We start from the raw sequence: 17,822 nt of genomic DNA, 5'->3' as shown, positions 1-17,822 counted from the left end.
ATGATTAAAACGACAAATAACTTGAATGCTCTCCTGTTGCCATTAAAATATCCCACTGATCCAACCAGTATCCATGTACAATATATTAAGTTTAATGGAGAGAATGGGGAAGATAGAGAGGGGGGAGGGAGAGATAGAGGAGAGAAGGAGAGGACATGAGGAGAGAAGGAGAGGACAGGAGGAGACAAGGGGAGTACAGGAGGAGAGAAGGAGAGGACATGAGGAGAGAAGGGGAGGAGAGAAGGAGAGAAAGGAAGAAGCTCAACGGCACTCAAATTAACTTCAACTGTTAAACTGTTTTATATCCTGTAAAATATATGTTGTAAATAGCTTTTAAAGAATAGGTTCACTATTTTTCAACCCAGACCATATTAAAATGCTGTTTCCCAAATATTTATATTCCTCGCTGATATCTTTAGCATTGAGAAATGTACCACTGCAGCAATGGTTTAGGGCAGGCCTTCAAACACCACGGTAATCTACTTTTCAAACACCATGACAATGAGGTGAAATAAACATTTGAAAGGTGTATTGTTCCCCGTGTGTTTTTATCATAGAGGTGTGGTTATACTATTAATCTGGATTGTCTATGTTATTCTAATGTTAATCTTAATCAAGGATGAAGACTATCTCACCATACATGACGCATCATAGCTTTTTGCTCACTGATGGGGTCCCATGTTGTGCAGTAGGTGCCCTTTTTTTCTTTTCACCTCTGCCCTTCAAACAGCCTGAGTCCGCCCCTGGTGATGACATCACTGCGCCCAGGCAACAGTGGTTCGGCAAAAAAAAAAAGTCTAGTATATACAGTATCTGCTTAGAAAACGAAAATGTATAATTATTATACTTTTTTTCTCCACGTGGTAAATACACACGTCACAACATGTTTACAGGAACGTTTGAGTTGTATTTGGAGTGTATTTTGTGACTGTTTGGAACTAGGCTACACTGGCACACCTACTTCCAGTGAATGGCGCTAAGCTAGGCTAGCGCTGCGGCTGTTCCCTAAGCCTAATGCATGCACAGAGAAGAAAGAGGTATGTATCTGCTTGTCTAACTCCAGGGTAGGTGGCAAATAAGCTAATGTCCCAAAAAGTTGGCGTGTTCCTTTAACACATTGACGACCACGGCTTGCAGTGTAATATATGGCTGGAGGACAACGCTTTGTCAACAAACCGATGTACTTTCTAACAGCTATATATATACTTTATCGTATTGCTATCTGTCCATTCTCATTGTCACTTGAGTGCATAAACCGTGCCTTCATAATGGCTTAAAGAAAATAAAAATCCATCGGTTGGTTGTCATTTTATAGCGCCGTGAATATAAGGTTTATCGCGGTTTTTGCCTCGTCTTTTTTCTGTGGAGCTAGATAATAGGCTAAAGGCTAGTCACGTTATATCAAACGCCATTTCTGCTGTATATATACGAATGAAATAAAACAAACTGCGTAGCATCCGGACTATTACAGAGCATCTATGGATGAAATGGGGGCGGCGGGGGACGCCGATTAATATTATTGATTAGCAATACAGTGTGCGTTCAAATAGCCATTTTCACTGATCAATCACGTTGCATTTTAAAGCAATGTCCAATCCAGCTGTAATTTGGGGGAATAGTATCCTACCGTCAGGCCATGTGATCGCCGGCAGCATTTCGTCATTAGTCATCGGAATCTGGTAGATCGATATGTCCATTGGCTAATCATAAATCCCATTATTCCAGGCTGAAATCTGCGTTCGGTAACGGGATCAAAGATGGAGTATGTTCGGCTGGGATCGAGGCTCATATGAAACGGCCACAGACAGTAATTTTTTTTTTCAATCGCCCTCAATGATACTGCAGTGGAGCGATGGCGCCCCTAAGCGGATCTGGCCGGTATTGCATGTTTCGAAAATCAAATATGCGGGTAGGTCCTGCAAGTCGATCGGCGACGTTAATACCGTTATTAATATGGAATAAAACAATAACAACTCGCCACGAGTTAACTCGTGGCTCTGGTCCTCAACGGGTGGAATCGAAACACGAGTTACCTCGTGGCTGGGCGGCAAAGTGTTAATAAGTGCATCTTCAGTCTCTTTTTGAACAACATTTAGTTTTTCCTTTGCGGATGGTTTGGTTTGGCTCCCATAATATCACCATTGTCAGCCTTTCTGGTGGTTTGGTTATAAACAGTATTACAAAAAACCATTTGATTTGGATTGCCAGGAGGTGCAGGAAGAATTAAGCGTAGTATATGAAGGGGATACAATGGTTTCTCAATCTAATCTGGCAACATATATCCCCCATACAAAGCCCGGTTTCATTCATGTCACTATACAACTTAATTAAACACTTTATATATATATATATAATTATGTGGACAAAGAAATCATGTGACCTCCATCATGTCTTGCACAAATGTTGACACGTTTACACACTGAGATTAATCTGTTTAAATATGTTTTAATATCCTGAGATTAATCTGTTTAAATATGTTTTAATGTCCTGAGGTGAATCTGTTTAAATATGTTTTAATGTCCTGAGATTAATCTGTTTAAATATGTTTTAATGTCCTGAGATCAATCTGTTTAAATATGTTTTAATGTCCTGAGATGAATCTGTTTAAATCTGTTTGAATGTCCTGAGATTAATCTGTTTAAATATGTTTTAATGTCCTGAGATTAATCTGTTTAAATATGTTTTAATGTCCTGAGATGAATCTGTTTAAATATGTTTTAATGTCCTGAGATCAATCTGTTTAAATATGTTTTAATACCCTGAGATTAATCTGTTTAAATATGTTTTAATGTCCTGAGATTAATATGTTTAAATATGTTTTAATGTCCTGAGATTAATCTGTTTAAATATGTTTTAATGTCCTTAGATTAATCTGTTTAAATATGTTTTAATACCCTGAGATTAATCTGTTTAAATATGTTTTAATGTCCTGAGATTAATCTGTTTAAATATGTTTTAATGTCCTGAGATGAATCTGTTTAAATATGTTTTAATGTCCTGAGATTAATCTGTTTAAATATGTTTTAATGTCCTGAGATTAATCTGTTTAAATATGTTTTAATGTCCTGAGATCAATCTGTTTAAATATGTTTTAATGTCCTGAGAATAATCTGTTTAGATATGTTTTAATGTCCTGAGAATAATCTGTTTAGATATGTTTTAATGTCCTGAGATGAATCTGTTTAAATTTGTTTTAATGTCCTGAGATTAATCTGTTTAAATATGTTTTAATACCCTGAGATTAATCTGTTTAAATATGTTTTAATGTCCTGAGATTAATATGTTTAAATATGTTTTAATGTCCTGAGATTAATCTGTTTAAATATGTTTTAATGTCCTTAGATTAATCTGTTTAAATATGTTTTAATACCCTGAGATTAATCTGTTTAAATATGTTTTAATGTCCTGAGATTAATATGTTTAAATATGTTTTAATGTCCTGAGATTAATCTGTTTAAATATGTTTTAATGTCCTTAGATTAATCTGTTTAAATATGTTTTAATGTCCTGAGATTAATCTGTTTAAATATGTTTTAATGTCCTGAGAGTAATATGTTTAAATATGTTTTAATGTCCTGAGAATAATCTGTTTAGATATGTTTTAATGTCCTGAGATTAATTTGTTTAAATATGTTTTAATGTCTTGAGGTGCATCTGTGTCTCTTGACCTGTAGAGTATTTATCCTGGCCCTGATTGGTGTAAGTATAGCGTGGATCCCAGTCGTCCAATCAGCTCAGAGCGGCCAGCTGTTCGACTACATCCAGTCCATCACCAGTTACCTGACTCCGCCCATCGCCGCGGTCTTCATGCTCGCCATCTTCTGTAAGCGCGTCAACGAGGCGGTGAGTCATCCTGGAGGAGAAATTGCACAGAAATTCACTGTATTATTTTACATAAAAATACAGTAAATTACCTTTTATCAAAATATGAACCATTAAATAAAGGTTGTAATCTGTCAAATGTATTTGATTTTACTGTAATTTGACAGTAAGTATTTGGCAACCATTGATGCCACACATTTGCCGTTTTCTTGCAGCTTTTTTTCTTACGGTGTGGGCTCTGTTACCCAGACTGTACGACTCTGAACTCTGTTGCCCTTACTCAACTTATATCTACCTACTGCTTCACTGTCTACCCATGTACTCTGTATGATAGCATGTACAACAGTGCTGTATATACATTTGACAATTTATATCTTTATATTACATATTTGTCTGAATATACCTGCATCACCCTCTATATACTTGCTTGTACACCTGCACATAACCCTTAGCTCTGTATGATGGCATGTACTATAATGCTGTATATTCCATATATATATACCGCATATATACCTATCCTCACCTGTCTGTAGCCTACAAGTCCTTTACAATATCTATATCTGTACATATCCTACTCTTACTAGTTACGCTGCTGGCCAGTAGTAATCATACTGGGTCTCTTTCCCGAACAAATTTACGACAAAACATTTCGTCTTAGTTAGATTTCAGCCCATTTAAGACATATTAGGGCTGGGAGCGGGAGTCCCAACATTTTCCTGAGATCAGATTTGATCGTGGCTGAGAGCAGAAAGAAATTACGCATTTGATGTCGGAAAAATAAATAATATGGATTCATCTGATCACAGGGCAGCTGCTTAATTATATCTGAACCAGCTATTTTGGACAAATGTATAATTACTTTAATTACTCAGATATTCAAACATAATTATGCAATTATTGTGAAATGATTGAAAATAATAATTATTTAATGTCTTCTGTGGAATTTGTATTTCTTATTTGTTACACATCTGTTTTAATGATTAATTATATACATTTGAAAGAATGCAGGTCAACATGCAATGTATCCCATTGATTGGTATACAATGGGACAGACCTTTGTTTGATTGATTGATTGATTGAAAACTTTATTAACAGATTGCAGAATGGGTACAGTACAGTACAGCTCAATTACATAAGGGGATGCAGACCAGAGAAAGAATTTCGTCTTGTTTACATCAGGGTCCCCCATTTTCAATTCATCATAACATATATGACACACACAACACAGATAGACAGTACTGCTACATCTATACATTTATGACATACCAGATTTGCAAATACAGTACTGTTTGTGATAGAAAAAGAGTCCAGAAAAGAGAGTACATTTAACGTAGAAACTGTTGGAGGAGGTTGGGTGGGGGATATAGACTTACACTGTACAAGCAAAACTGTACATTGGAATATTGACAAAACCATACTTGGTCATTTACTGTACATTGGAGGGGGTTGATATAGCTATAAACCTGCATTCCTTCGAATATATCATTAATCAATTAAACGTATATTGAAATACACTATATAGCCTATACACCAACACTGAAATGACAGTGGATAAATAAATAAGAACTAAAGCTAATCGGTGGAAATAGACTGCATTAATATTCCATAACAAGTTTTGTGTGCGCCTACGAATGAACAGTAGCCTATAGGCTTAATTATGGAATAATAAGCCATGCGTTCATTCATTACGTTGGCTATATATATTATATTATATATATTATATTTCATTCATTCATTCATATACAGTACTGCGCGCACGTGCGTGTGTGTGTGTGCGCGCGCGCTGCGGCAGGTGTACCGCGAGCTGTATATGATGCCAATACATTAATCTAATCTAGTTTTGATGGCACGCAAGCGTGATTACGAAACCTAGCCGCATTTCTCTGAGACGCTCTCTGATTGGCAGTGACTGACGGTAGGTTTCGTAATCACGCGGCTCGCAAGACTCGCAAAGCACTTCCGCCATTCCATTTTCACACAGCTGCGTCACTAGTTGCCTTATAAGGAGCTCTGGAGGCGTTGAAAAAAGTATATTGTCAACAGATATGGTTGAAAAACAAACAATGTTTTAAATGTAATTGTAGATACAATATTGTAGTTACAATTTCTTTAATTGAATTAACTTAAACTAGAAAAGTAAATACAAACTAAATTAACAATGTAACGAAAGGTTATCCTATAACCTAGTTATATGAATACTGGCAGAGCTGTGCTCACGAACAAACAATTTGCACTCATGCACGTGACCAGGCCACGCCCCCGCGTCCTGCTATATGACGCCGGACATGGTCACACTCTACCTTCCTCGGAAAAAGGGTTTCCAACATTGAAAACCCAACCAATCAGGGCGCTAAGAGCGAGACGCTCTGCCAGTATTCATATAACTAGGTTATAGGATAACCTTTCGTTATATATCATACTGGTCATCATGTCTCGCTCTTTGCCATTATGAGATATGGGGCAGAGCGGACGCGTGACCCGACAAGTGTACCCCCTGAGGGGCCGTAAGCCCCACTACCAGGGAGGAGGGGAGTCCCGTCCACCTGCCCGTCCTAACGAAGGGGGGGAGGCAGTCAACTCCACCAAAATGCGAAAAAAAGGGGGAACCAAGACCCCTAAAAATGCACAGTACAGGCGGCACCACGTGTGACACAGCACCCTGTGGCACACACCCACACACCCCTCTTAGCCCACCGACTGGCGGGACGCAGGGGAGGTCCCAGACCTCAGAACCGCCTGGGAGACAGAACCCCCAGTCATGTCCATGAGGTAAAACTTAACAAATTACCCAGGGAGGACCAGGAGGCCACAGCACAGATGTCCTCCACCGAGGCCCCCCCTAACAAGGCGGCAGAGGCTGCCACTCCACGAGTGGAGTGCGCCCTGACACCCCCAGGGGGGACCTGTCCAGCCAACGTGTAGCAAAAGGCAATGCCCTCGCACAACCAATGTGACAGGCGCTGCTTGGACAGTGCCTTACCAGCGTGAGGGCCACCGTAACAAACAAACAGTTGATCGGCAGCCCTGAGATCCTGCGTCCGACTGAGGTAAACCCCCAAAGCACGGACAGGACACGACAGATGAAGGATCACCTCTAACCCATTAGCGTGAGGAGGCGGATGAAACGCCTGAATCACAATATCCCTGGAGCGAAAAGAGCTCCGGATATTTTTTGGCACGAAGACTGGATTAGGCCTCAGAGTTGCACCGCTATTGGCCCGAATAGACAGGCACTCAGGCCGCACCGAGAGAGCACCCAGCTCACCCACGCGCTTAGCGGAGGTGATGGCCAGCAGGAACGCAGTCTTGAAAGACAGCTGCTCCAACGGCGCCTGCTCAAGAGGCTCAAACGGGGCCTCCGACAACCGGCCCAGGAAAAGTTGGAGGTCCCAACTCGGAGACAGAGAACGTTCCACTGGCTTGAGACGCCGAGCGTCAAGCAGGAAACGTTTCACAAGAGGGTGGCTGAACAACGTAACGCCCTCAAAACCCACATGACAAGAGGATATAGCTGCGGCGTATACCCTCACCGTCTAGGCCGACAGTCTACCCAAAAAAGACTGAAGGAAGGAAAGGACAGCGTCCAGGGGGCAGCCCCCCACCTTACACCACTCTTGAAAAGCACGCCACTTACCCTCGTAAACCGCGATAGTGGAGGGAGCACGCGCGTTTCGGATGGTGTCGACCACAGTAGGGTCAAGACCCATCCCCTCCAGACTCACCCTCTCAGCAGCCAAACCTTCAGTGGCTGTCCCAGAACAGGGAACAGACACAGAGATCCGTGTGCCTGAGAGAGGGCCCGCGGTGACCAAGGAACAGGCCACAGCGGGGCTACCAAGAGTCTGGCGCCCCGGCGCCCCGGTCTGGCGCGATCAGGATCAAAGTCCTGTGCTCCCGACGTATCCGCTCCAACAGCTGAGCTATCAAACAAGAGGTGGACGCGGGCAAATACTGCGGCATGGTCATGCTGGACCTACAAAAGGCATTCGACACTGTCAATCACTCCATTCTAATGGACAAGCTAAAAGCAATTGGTTTTGATAGCTTATCAGTGAGCTGGATGCAATCCTACCTGGAGGGGAGAGAACAGATGGTAGAGGTAAACGGTACTCTATCCCCCCCCCCTCACAGTGAGCTGTGGTGTTCCACAAGGAAGCATACTAGGACCGCTACTCTTCCTAATTTATGTAAATGACATGTCGTCAGCCTGTGACTGCAACTTGTTCCTGTTTGCGGACGACTCAGCCCTGCTGGTCTCTGACAAGAACAAGTTGCAGGTTGAAAAAACCCTCAGCTCGGAACTAGGCAAAATCTGCATATGGCTCGCTGATAACAAACTATCATTACACATGGGCAAAACAGAGTCCATTCTCTTCGGTTCAAATAACAAACTCAGCAAGACCGACGGCTTCTCAGTTACAGTGGGTGACAATATTGTCACAAGGAAAGACGAAATTACCTACCTGGGTTCCATCCTAGAGGCAAATCTTTCCTGTGATAAAATGGCATCCAATGTAATAAAAAAAAGTCAACCAACGAACTAGATTCTTGTACCGGATCTCCTCCCTGGTAAACAAGAATACCCTGAAGACTCTGGCAGGAGCACTCATTCAAGGGTACTATGACTATGCATGCACCTCATGGTACCAAAGCACCTCAAAGGCGCTTAAAACAAAATTACAAACATCACAAAACAAACTGGTCAGACTACTACTTGACCTGAACCCCAGAACCCACCTCACCCCTGCCCACTTTGACAACCTAGGATGGCTTAGAGTAGACGACAGAGTACAGCAACTTGCAATGGGCCTGGTCTACAAGATACACTATACGACCGGGGTGCCCATGTACATGTCAAAATACTTCCCAAAGGTCAGTGAATACCACAGCCACTACACCAGAGGAAGCTCAACAAATCATGTTAAACCCAGAGTCGGATCAAACAAGGGACTAAACACGTTTCGCAATTATGCCACAACAATGTGGAACGCCCTACCCAAAGCTGTAAAGGAATGTGAATCCCTGCCCACATTCAAAACCGCTCTTAAAGAGCACCTACGGGAGGCTGCAATTCGAAACTGGCCACCGTAAATGCCCAAAACCCCCACCACCTCCTAATAGACAGTCTCCTCCCCACCGCATGTATATATTCCCTCCCCGCCGTATGTATATTTCTCTCCCACCCACCCACCCCCTCCTAATGTACAGTCCCCTCCCCATCATATGTATATACTCTGTCAGGATCTAGGGGTAACAGTACTGTATATTTGAATACCGTTTATGTCACAAATGTATCAGTACTAAATACCTATATGTCCCTATGCCATAAATGTCATGTATGTTGTGTATGTCATAAATGTCTATATGAATTGAAAATGGGGGACCCTGATGGAAACAAGACAAACGTCTTTCTCAGGTCTGCATCCCCTTAACAATTGTATGTATTGAGCCGTACTGTATTGTACCCATTCTGCAATCTGTTAAATAACGTTTTCATTCATTCATTCATTCAATCAGGTGTATGGGGGGGAACGCGTACAGAATACCGGGCGGCCATGGATACATCGAGAAGGCATCCACCCCCAAGGGAGGATTGTCCCCCCGACTGACCGAGAACCATAAGGGGCACTGGTGAGACTGTCTGCTAGCAAACAGATCCACCGTAGCTTCCCTGAACCGGTCCCACACCCGTCTGACTATGTCTGGACGTAGTCCCCACTCGTCGGGATGAGGACCGCCCCGTGACATCACATCCGCGCCCACATTCTGCTTGCCAGGGATGTGGAGCGCCCTCAGGCTGCGCAGATTGAGAGACGCCCATAGCCAGAGCTCGACCGCCGCCCGCAGACAGACGGAGCGTACTCCACCCTGTCTGTTGACATACGACGCTGTCGTCGTGTTGTCCGTCCTGACCAACACGTGCTCGCCCACCACCAGGTGGTCGAACTGCTTGAGGACCAGAAGGACCGCCTTCAATTCCAACACATTGATATGCAGTGCAGAACGGGTAGCGTGGCACGTCCAGCTGCCCCCTACTGTGCTGGTCCGTCACGTCCCCCCCATCCCGTGATTGAGGTGTCGGTGAAGACCGTGATGTGTGATAGCCTGCTGCCCATGGAGATCCCGCTGGTGAGGGTACCAGTCCTCCCCCAGTGGTCGAGATCCCCCAGTATTGACATGGGACCTTCAGTCATTTCCACTTGCCTCTCACCAGGTCTATTTTCATACTGGAAAACCACCTCTGTATCCTCCTCATGAAGAGGAGGCCAAGAGGGACCACAGAGTGAGCAGATGCCATCATACCGAGTAGGCGCATCACGGACAGCGCCGTAACCGTCCTGCCAGGGCGGAGCCCCCTGAGCACGTCGAGAATAGCCACTCGCCGCCGCTCCAAGAGGGTTGCCCTCATGGGCCTTGAGCTTAGAACCAAGCCCAAGTACTCCACCTGTTGACTGGGAAGAGGAGTACTCTTCTCCCAGTTCACAGCAAAACCCAGACTGGTGAGGAATTCGACCACCAGCCTGGAATGAGACCTGGCGACCTCCTCCGACCAGCTGAGGAGCAGAATGTCGTCGAGATAGAAAATAACTCGTATCCCCTGACGACGTAGAGGCTCCAGCGCGGTCTCTACGCACTTGGTGAATGTGCGAGGGGCCAGAGAATAGCCGAACGGCAGCCTCTGGTATTCGTACGCTACACCCTGAAAGAGGAAGCGAAGGAATTTCCTGTGAGGAGGGAAGATCAGGATGTGAAAGTATGCATCCTTCAGGTCTATCGAGGTGAACCAGTCTCCCACTCTGACGGAGTTTATCAGGTGTTTGACGGTCAACATCCTGAACCGCCTCGTCACAATCAGCCGATTGAATGCAGACAGATCCAGAATAGGTCTGACACCTCCCGATGTCTTGGGCACCAGAAAATACCGGGAGTAAACGTCACACATCGCGTCCTCCTTTGGGACCACGACGATGGCTTGCTTCGCTAACAGAGATTGGATCTCGTCGGCCAGAACTGTCACTGCTGCTGACCCTGACAACAAGGTCTGCACCAACAGAGGGTGGGGTAGCGCAAACTGCAACACAAGCCCCCGCCTCAGCGTTCTCTCCATCCACCTCGACATATGGCACTGTTGTAGCCATATGTGATGATAATCCCAAAGCGCACCCGCCGCCATTTGGCGCTGGTCCGCCAGGAACTGTAGATAGGCGGCCCGGTCCCACCCGCTGTGCGTTGCCAACCCTGGACCCGCCAACCGCGCGAGCAGGGCGTCTCGTGGAGTCGGGATATCAGACCCTGACACTACCAGTGAGGCAATCGCACCCAAGGGGGGACCCCGACAGAAAGGGCTGGTTTGATACGGGGGAAGCTGACAAAAGCTGACAAAAGCTCCCCCACAGAACACCTCCCTGGCATGGATTGCTGAGGAACCGTTCTACAGCTGGACATGCAAGGCGCGAGGTCCCCACACTGCCCGATAGGGTGGGTTCCTACACACCGTAGCCCTGCAGTGATATTACTACCACCCAAATCACGTGCGCCTGCCTGACCGGCCTGGTCGAGGGCGGGGCTGGGGGAACTCGCGCTGCGACCCCAAGGGCCTCGAGCTCCCCCGCTGACAACCTTTGTTGTTGACAGGCGTCGGCTTCCGGGTGGGACACTGTTCAACCATGCCAGGGCAAAGGATCGATGCTACCTGGCCCTCAAGCCAGGGCACACCTGCCTTGCGCCCTGTTGTCAGCCCATTCACCCATAAAAGGGGTAAATAAGCCTCAGCAAAAACCCCCACATTAGACACCGATTGACCTTCAGCAATGAACCGGTTAACAGTGTTAATTTTGGCAGCTATTTTCATTTTAGTTTTAGTCTTAGTCATGTGTCAAGTGCTCCTTTTTCGTTTTCATCATATTTAGTCATCTAGTGTGACCATGTCCGTCCTCCTATAAGATGCCGGACATGGTCACACTCTACCTTCCTCTTTTTTTGTTTCCAACATGGACACTGCAGTGCACTCCATGAACTAGTTGTTATGAAATGAAGAGAGAAATTACACAATGTTGGGTTTTCGCCGGAGATTCGCCAGCCCCTGGAATCTTCTCGGCACATCTCGGCGTGGCCTGGTCAGGTGCATGAGTGCAAATTGTTTGTTCATGAGCACAGTAGGTGCTAGGAGATAAGAGTTATCTCATAATGGCAAGAGCGAGACGCGATGACCAGTATGATATATAACTTACAGTTTATAGAAGGACAGTTTCCTTCTGAAGCACAACTTAATGTCCTTCCAGTCGGGACCATTTGTCACATAGTGAGAGGTTCCACAGCTCAAGCAAACCCCCACAGGGCTTGTATTTTGGTTTGGCTCTTCTCGTTCTTTGTTATGCTATTGGTATCCTATTGTTATGCAAAGACAAGTAGCTAGATAAGTACCGGTACGACGAGTCGAGTGGAGCGCATTTTTGCGTGCACGCGCGTGCACATCCGTGCGCGTACTTCTGCTCAGAAAAGTGCTGGGACGGCGTGGTACCGCGTGGCATGACCACTGCACCCCTGGTCATGGTGTCCTACTCAACAAGCTATCAGTTTTATTTTCATACGTGACAAGGCTTTAGTTTGGAGAAAATGTATTCGTTTACAGTGGTAACTTGTTGCCCTCTAGTGGTCAGAAAACAGTTAGTGCAGCTTTAATGAAGAACGATAGGTTATGACTATAACCAAGTTCTGTTAATAGTGGATCCGCTCGGCATCACTCATGCACTGTCCTCGCACACGTGCACGCGCACTGAATAAAGACCACAATGTACCTTTATATCCCAATATTTGTCTGACCACACCCCTATCAGCTTACCTACATAAGCAGGTGTGTGGTCACCTGCTCTCCTCCTTCCCAAGCTTTCACCACAAGGTGAGATCAAGGGCCGCAGCGGCGTCGGATATTAACAGAACTTGGTTATAGTCATAACCTATCGTTCTGTATCATAGTGGATCCGCTCGGCATCACTCATGCACATAGGGAGGCCGAGCGGAGCCACCGGCCGACAAATACACCCCGCTGAAGGCCCCCCACGACCATCAGAACAGGGAGGGCCGAGCCCCCCCGACCCCCCCTAATGGAGGACACCCCCCCTATTAGAGGTTTCCCGGGAGGGCGACGGACCCGACCGTGCGAAGAGGCACTCAAGCAACTCAACGCACAGGGTGAGCAGACCGTGGCCTGACCCCACGACTACACACACGCACAACCCGCATGCCACCCGGGAACGAATGGAGGGAACAATCTCGTTACTGCCCCCAGAAACACAGGGTCAAGGGCAAACCCAACCCTGTGGCAAGGCCGTAGCAGCGGAGCGCGAAGGAAGGCCCAGACCCACCAAAGGGACTGGACCCCCTGGAACGGGGGCCCGGAGAAGTCCATGATGCCAGCATCAAGACCCCACCAGGTGGGCACTTAGTGACCCCGCCCCCCACATCGCCAGCGTATTCGGACAAAGGCCCCTCAGCTGAGCGGGCCCTGTCCCCCCAATAGTACACCGCCTGGCACACTGACCCTGCAGAACAGGCAGTCAGCATGGCCGTAAGCACACAAAAAGGTTAACCAACGGAAGCAGGCAGTGCACCGGGGAAAACCAGGCAACAGGCTGTTAACCCAAGCCTGGAGACTGAGGACGAGACAGGCGCCAGAGGGGACAGCTGAACACAGCCGCCCCGGTGGAAGGGGCGCATGCTGGCGCTGTTGCATGACCAAGCCTCCATTTAAAAAAAACCCACCCAGAGGGGTTGAGGCAGAGAAGGCTGACACGATTGGCAGACGTCATGAACGTGCAGGGGCACCCTCAACCGGTTAACCCGGGAGTTGACACTGCTCCAACACACCAGAGAACCAACCACCCAGTCGTTACCCTATGCGGTGGTTGGTCCCATAACCCCTCAGGAAAAAACTCCAAAACATACCTGCGGCACTACCGCAGTACCCGTGTTCCAGTTTCCAACAGGGTTATCCCGGGCCTACGGGTCAACGAAAACATTACTTCGGACCGGGCCCAGTGATACGGGGAGCACAGGGTCCCCCGAGGAGGTCAAAGACCACCCCAACAGGCCCCTCTTCGCCATGCGTGAGAGAGGAGCGAAGAGAATGGAGAACCAGCCCCAAGCACACCGTACTTGGTATTCCCAGGCGGTCTCCCAACCAAGTACTAACCAGGACCAACCTGTGTAGCGGCTGAGATCTGACGAGATCGAGCGTGTACAGGTTGGCATGGCCGTAAGCCATTACGACAGTGCTGAGTACAAAATGTACCCAACCAGGGTCTCCATAGCGCTTAACCCTGTGACACCCGGACCGACCTGGCATTTTTCCCCCTGAAAAAAGCCCAAGTCCCTCAGGGTACCAGAACAGCAGATCTGCAGCCCCGGCGGACAACGGGTTTAACTGATCCGGACCAGCGTGACCAGAACCAGTCCCGTGCCCTAACCACGCCGACAGGAGAAGGGGCAGATATGCGTGTTGATCTTAAACATGAAAAGAAGGCGCCACCCAGACGTTCGGGGCGAACCGCGCCCGGTGGCCCACCCCCAGGGCGTGAGACCCCTCTACATATGTTCAGATCCATTCCGTCATCATCCCCCAGATATGAACGAGAATACGTTGATAACCAAACCAGGTCGTCGGAAGAGGAAAAACCTCCATCCCAGTTGCTTTATAAAAACGCCGTTTTAACCTCAAGCAACCAAGGCGTGCCAGTCAGTCGCCTGATTACAGAACACCCCGAGCTAGCACTATGCGTGCGTCGGGACACAACCACATCAATGAACAGGCTATTTAGACCTGTCATTGAATCCCCAAGGCGCCCAGGGGAACGACAAGAGGGGTGTGATACTTACTAACTCCAACTCTTTTTAATAGAAAAGAAGGAAGCACCAACAGTATGTATCCCAGTCTACACAGCCGGGGGTAAAAATTGTTCACATTTTTACATCCCACCACCCTCCCATAGGAAGGAGACGGAAATCCCCAGAGAGACTTCCCATGCGAGCTGTACAGATTGAAAAGAATATATTGCACCTTGAGCCATGTAAAAGATCGGTTTTAGGGCTCTCCGGGGAGGAGGCACTGAACCCATACACACTCAATAATCGAATTGAATCGAATACACACACAATAGAGTAGGACTCCTTCTTGAGGTTCCACTCACCTTGACAATCTGAGGAGGAGGCTCTGTACTCTGAAGGAGGCTCCCTCACATGGAAGGAGAGTCCCAACTCACAGAAGGCCCAAATAGGAGCTTCGTGAGGAGGAGCCCTGACCACCCCCCGAAACAGATCCATCACATGGACCTGAACAGCACACGGAAGTCCTACCAACAGAGACACGCACAGTGACGTACTCTATGGCGGGGGAATTTCTGCGGTGCACATGCCCAATATTGCAGGGCGTGGGACCAGGAAACTCCCCCCCCCCCCCCCCTCACCCTGTAACGTGCCGAACCGCAACGTGACAGGAACCTTGAAGGACAGGTGGGTTTACCCCTGACCAACAGAAAAAAGGGGGAGGAAAGGCTACCAGTTCACCCCTTTACGACCCCACACCCATGATACGATGTAATGACAAAAAGAGAGTATGACACAGTCATAGTCAGCTCCATGAAGCGTCCAACAGCTTCACACAGCGCATGTGCTAACCTGCTATCTGATTTTTACTAAGGAAAAAACACAGAATAGAGAGGGCTCTCCAAGAGCCCCGGTACCAAACTTACACATGTGCTTCTGTGGCCAGCCCAACCCAGTTGTAGGTCACATGACACACACAACCCATCATCACCTACAAAAAATGGCAAAAACACTCTACAGAGGAATGCCGTTTTTCATAATGAGAGAATACATAATTCTCGATTAGTATCGGCCACAGGCCTTGCTAAGCACACACGAAAAGCGACCAAACAATCTTTTCTTTTAGGAAAATAAAGTTTCTCAAGCAGTTTTAGCACAACCTCAGCAATCAAGCTAAGGGTTACATCGTATCCCTAGTCCTACCACACAGTGACACAATGTAGTGTAACAACATGTCTGAGAGGAGGATGAAGAAGTCCCCAGGGAACCGGGGGGAAACACAACCCTCCTACTTTACCTTTAATACAGCCAGTTAAAACAGGAAAACCTGTTAATATGTGAACACACTGTTCATTGTCATTACAGGCTGAGAAAAGAATCATTCTTTACTCATATGTCACTAAGCATAGCTTTATAGGTTAGTTTAACCCCCTTAGTTGTGAGTACACGGTACATAAACACACATGATGTTTCTCAACACAACAAACCAGATCATTTTCACATCTGTAACAAACAACCCGATTTGCATGGAGAAGCTAAATACCAGTGACAAGACAATTCACACATAACTCGCATCGTATCCTAAATGTAGTGCAGCAACACTCGTTTTGGAAAACATCGTTATTTACAAAACATTTAGAAGGGAAAGCAAGAAGAAGTGTTCAAGGTCTGGTCAGGACCTTGCCTACCGTGAGCGCAGATCAAGCGAAACTGCAGTCTCTAACAAGGCACCGTAGTAAACACAGCCGTACTGTGTTGTCGACCTGGGCAGCGTCGCCGCTCCATCCCGCCGCTACGGTCCCCCTTGTTGACGCAGTCCTTGCCGGCCTGGCTCAGGGCAGGTTCGACGAACATCCTCTGTCAAAGATGACGTCGTAGTCAAGAGTGTTAAAAACATGTTATAGTCACAGCACGTTCAACAGTGTAGCATTAAGCTAACGGCCGCCCTCGGCCGATAGCAGCAAGCTAACGTTTCCTAGCCTAACCTAGGTAGGCCACAACTAGCACGCAAGCTAACGTTTCCTAGCCTAGTGATCACAACAGGCTAGCGCCGCAGCTAACAGCTGACTGGCTAACAGTAGGCCACCACTAGCACGTAAGCTAAGCAGCTATCACCTGAACTTGTACACAATGATATAACAATCACTCAGACAGGCCGCCGTTCTGAAACCCTCCTCACTGTTTAAGAAAGAAGAGAAACGAAATGTTAACACAGTTTTACAACGGTGATTTTACCAACATCCGACGGAGCCAGCACAAGTCCCATCTGGGCCGTAGCTGACTTGAACACAGATTTTCCGATAACGAACATCCATGCCCATATTTCCTCGTGAGGGAATACTCTCATTTGTATATGAAAGACGGGGCCTCACGGTGACAGAGAAACATCCACTCGTCCAGAAAACACAGGGATCACCAGTGTTACTGGTCGTGGCCCACTAGTTAACTATAATGGGCTTCAGACCAAGGTCCTCTGCCGTTGCCTAAGAGGCTTGAACAAAGGACCCTTAATCTGGGGCCGGTGTTCGTAAACATTTGTCAGCTAGCCCCCATAGCACTAACAGACAAGTGGAGCTTGCAAGCAAAACATTACTCACCAACCTGGAACACACCGCTTCTCACAACAGCGGCGCGTCCTACAATCCAGCTGTGCCGCTGAAAGGTTTTACCGCAACCAGCCACAGCAAGGAACTGCAGTTGGGAGACATGTAGCGGCGTGCTCCCAATACGGTTTTTAGAATGATCATCATCTTCCAGACACTCCAGTACGAAGACAATATCGCCATATTTTCTCGAATATAGTGAGAGAGAAAATAAAGATATGATGTCAACGCATCTCTTGTTTTCCAATTCTTCTCCTATCATCACATTACGTCAAGTGGGGATCTACCGAGGCACTTCCTTGTGGTGAAAGCGAGAAGGAGGAGAGCAGGTGACCACACACCTGCTTATGTAGGTAAGCTGATAGGGGTGTGGTCAGACAAATATTGGGATATAAAGGTACATTGTGGTCTTTATTCAGTGCACGTGCACATGTGCGAGGACAGTGCATGAGTGATGCCGAGCGGATCCACTATGATACAGAACGTTTATTTTTACAGGCAGTTTTCAGATGATCTCCAGATCACAACTGATTGGTTCTGGTCCCTAAACAACTATTTAAATCCCTCCAATCAGCT

General features: G+C 46.7%; 1 protein-coding gene across 1 annotated transcript in view; it reads left to right on the top strand.

Moving 5' to 3' along the window:
• The window catches only part of slc5a1 (solute carrier family 5 member 1), a gene marked incomplete at its 3' end in the record, with an annotated part of 128,675 nt that overhangs the window by 90,772 nt on the left and 20,081 nt on the right, over positions 1-17,822 (top strand). Inside the window, 1 exon segment of the mRNA XM_084319595.1 lies at positions 3,675-3,843. Coding sequence (XP_084175721.1) covers positions 3,675-3,843 — 169 coding nt within the window.

This window comes from Notolepis coatsorum (assembly GCF_963971535.1).
Source record: "Notolepis coatsorum genome assembly, chromosome: 8".
Classification (NCBI taxonomy): domain Eukaryota; kingdom Metazoa; phylum Chordata; class Actinopteri; order Aulopiformes; family Paralepididae; genus Notolepis; species Notolepis coatsorum.
This window is presented reverse-complemented; position numbering and strand designations above follow the sequence as displayed.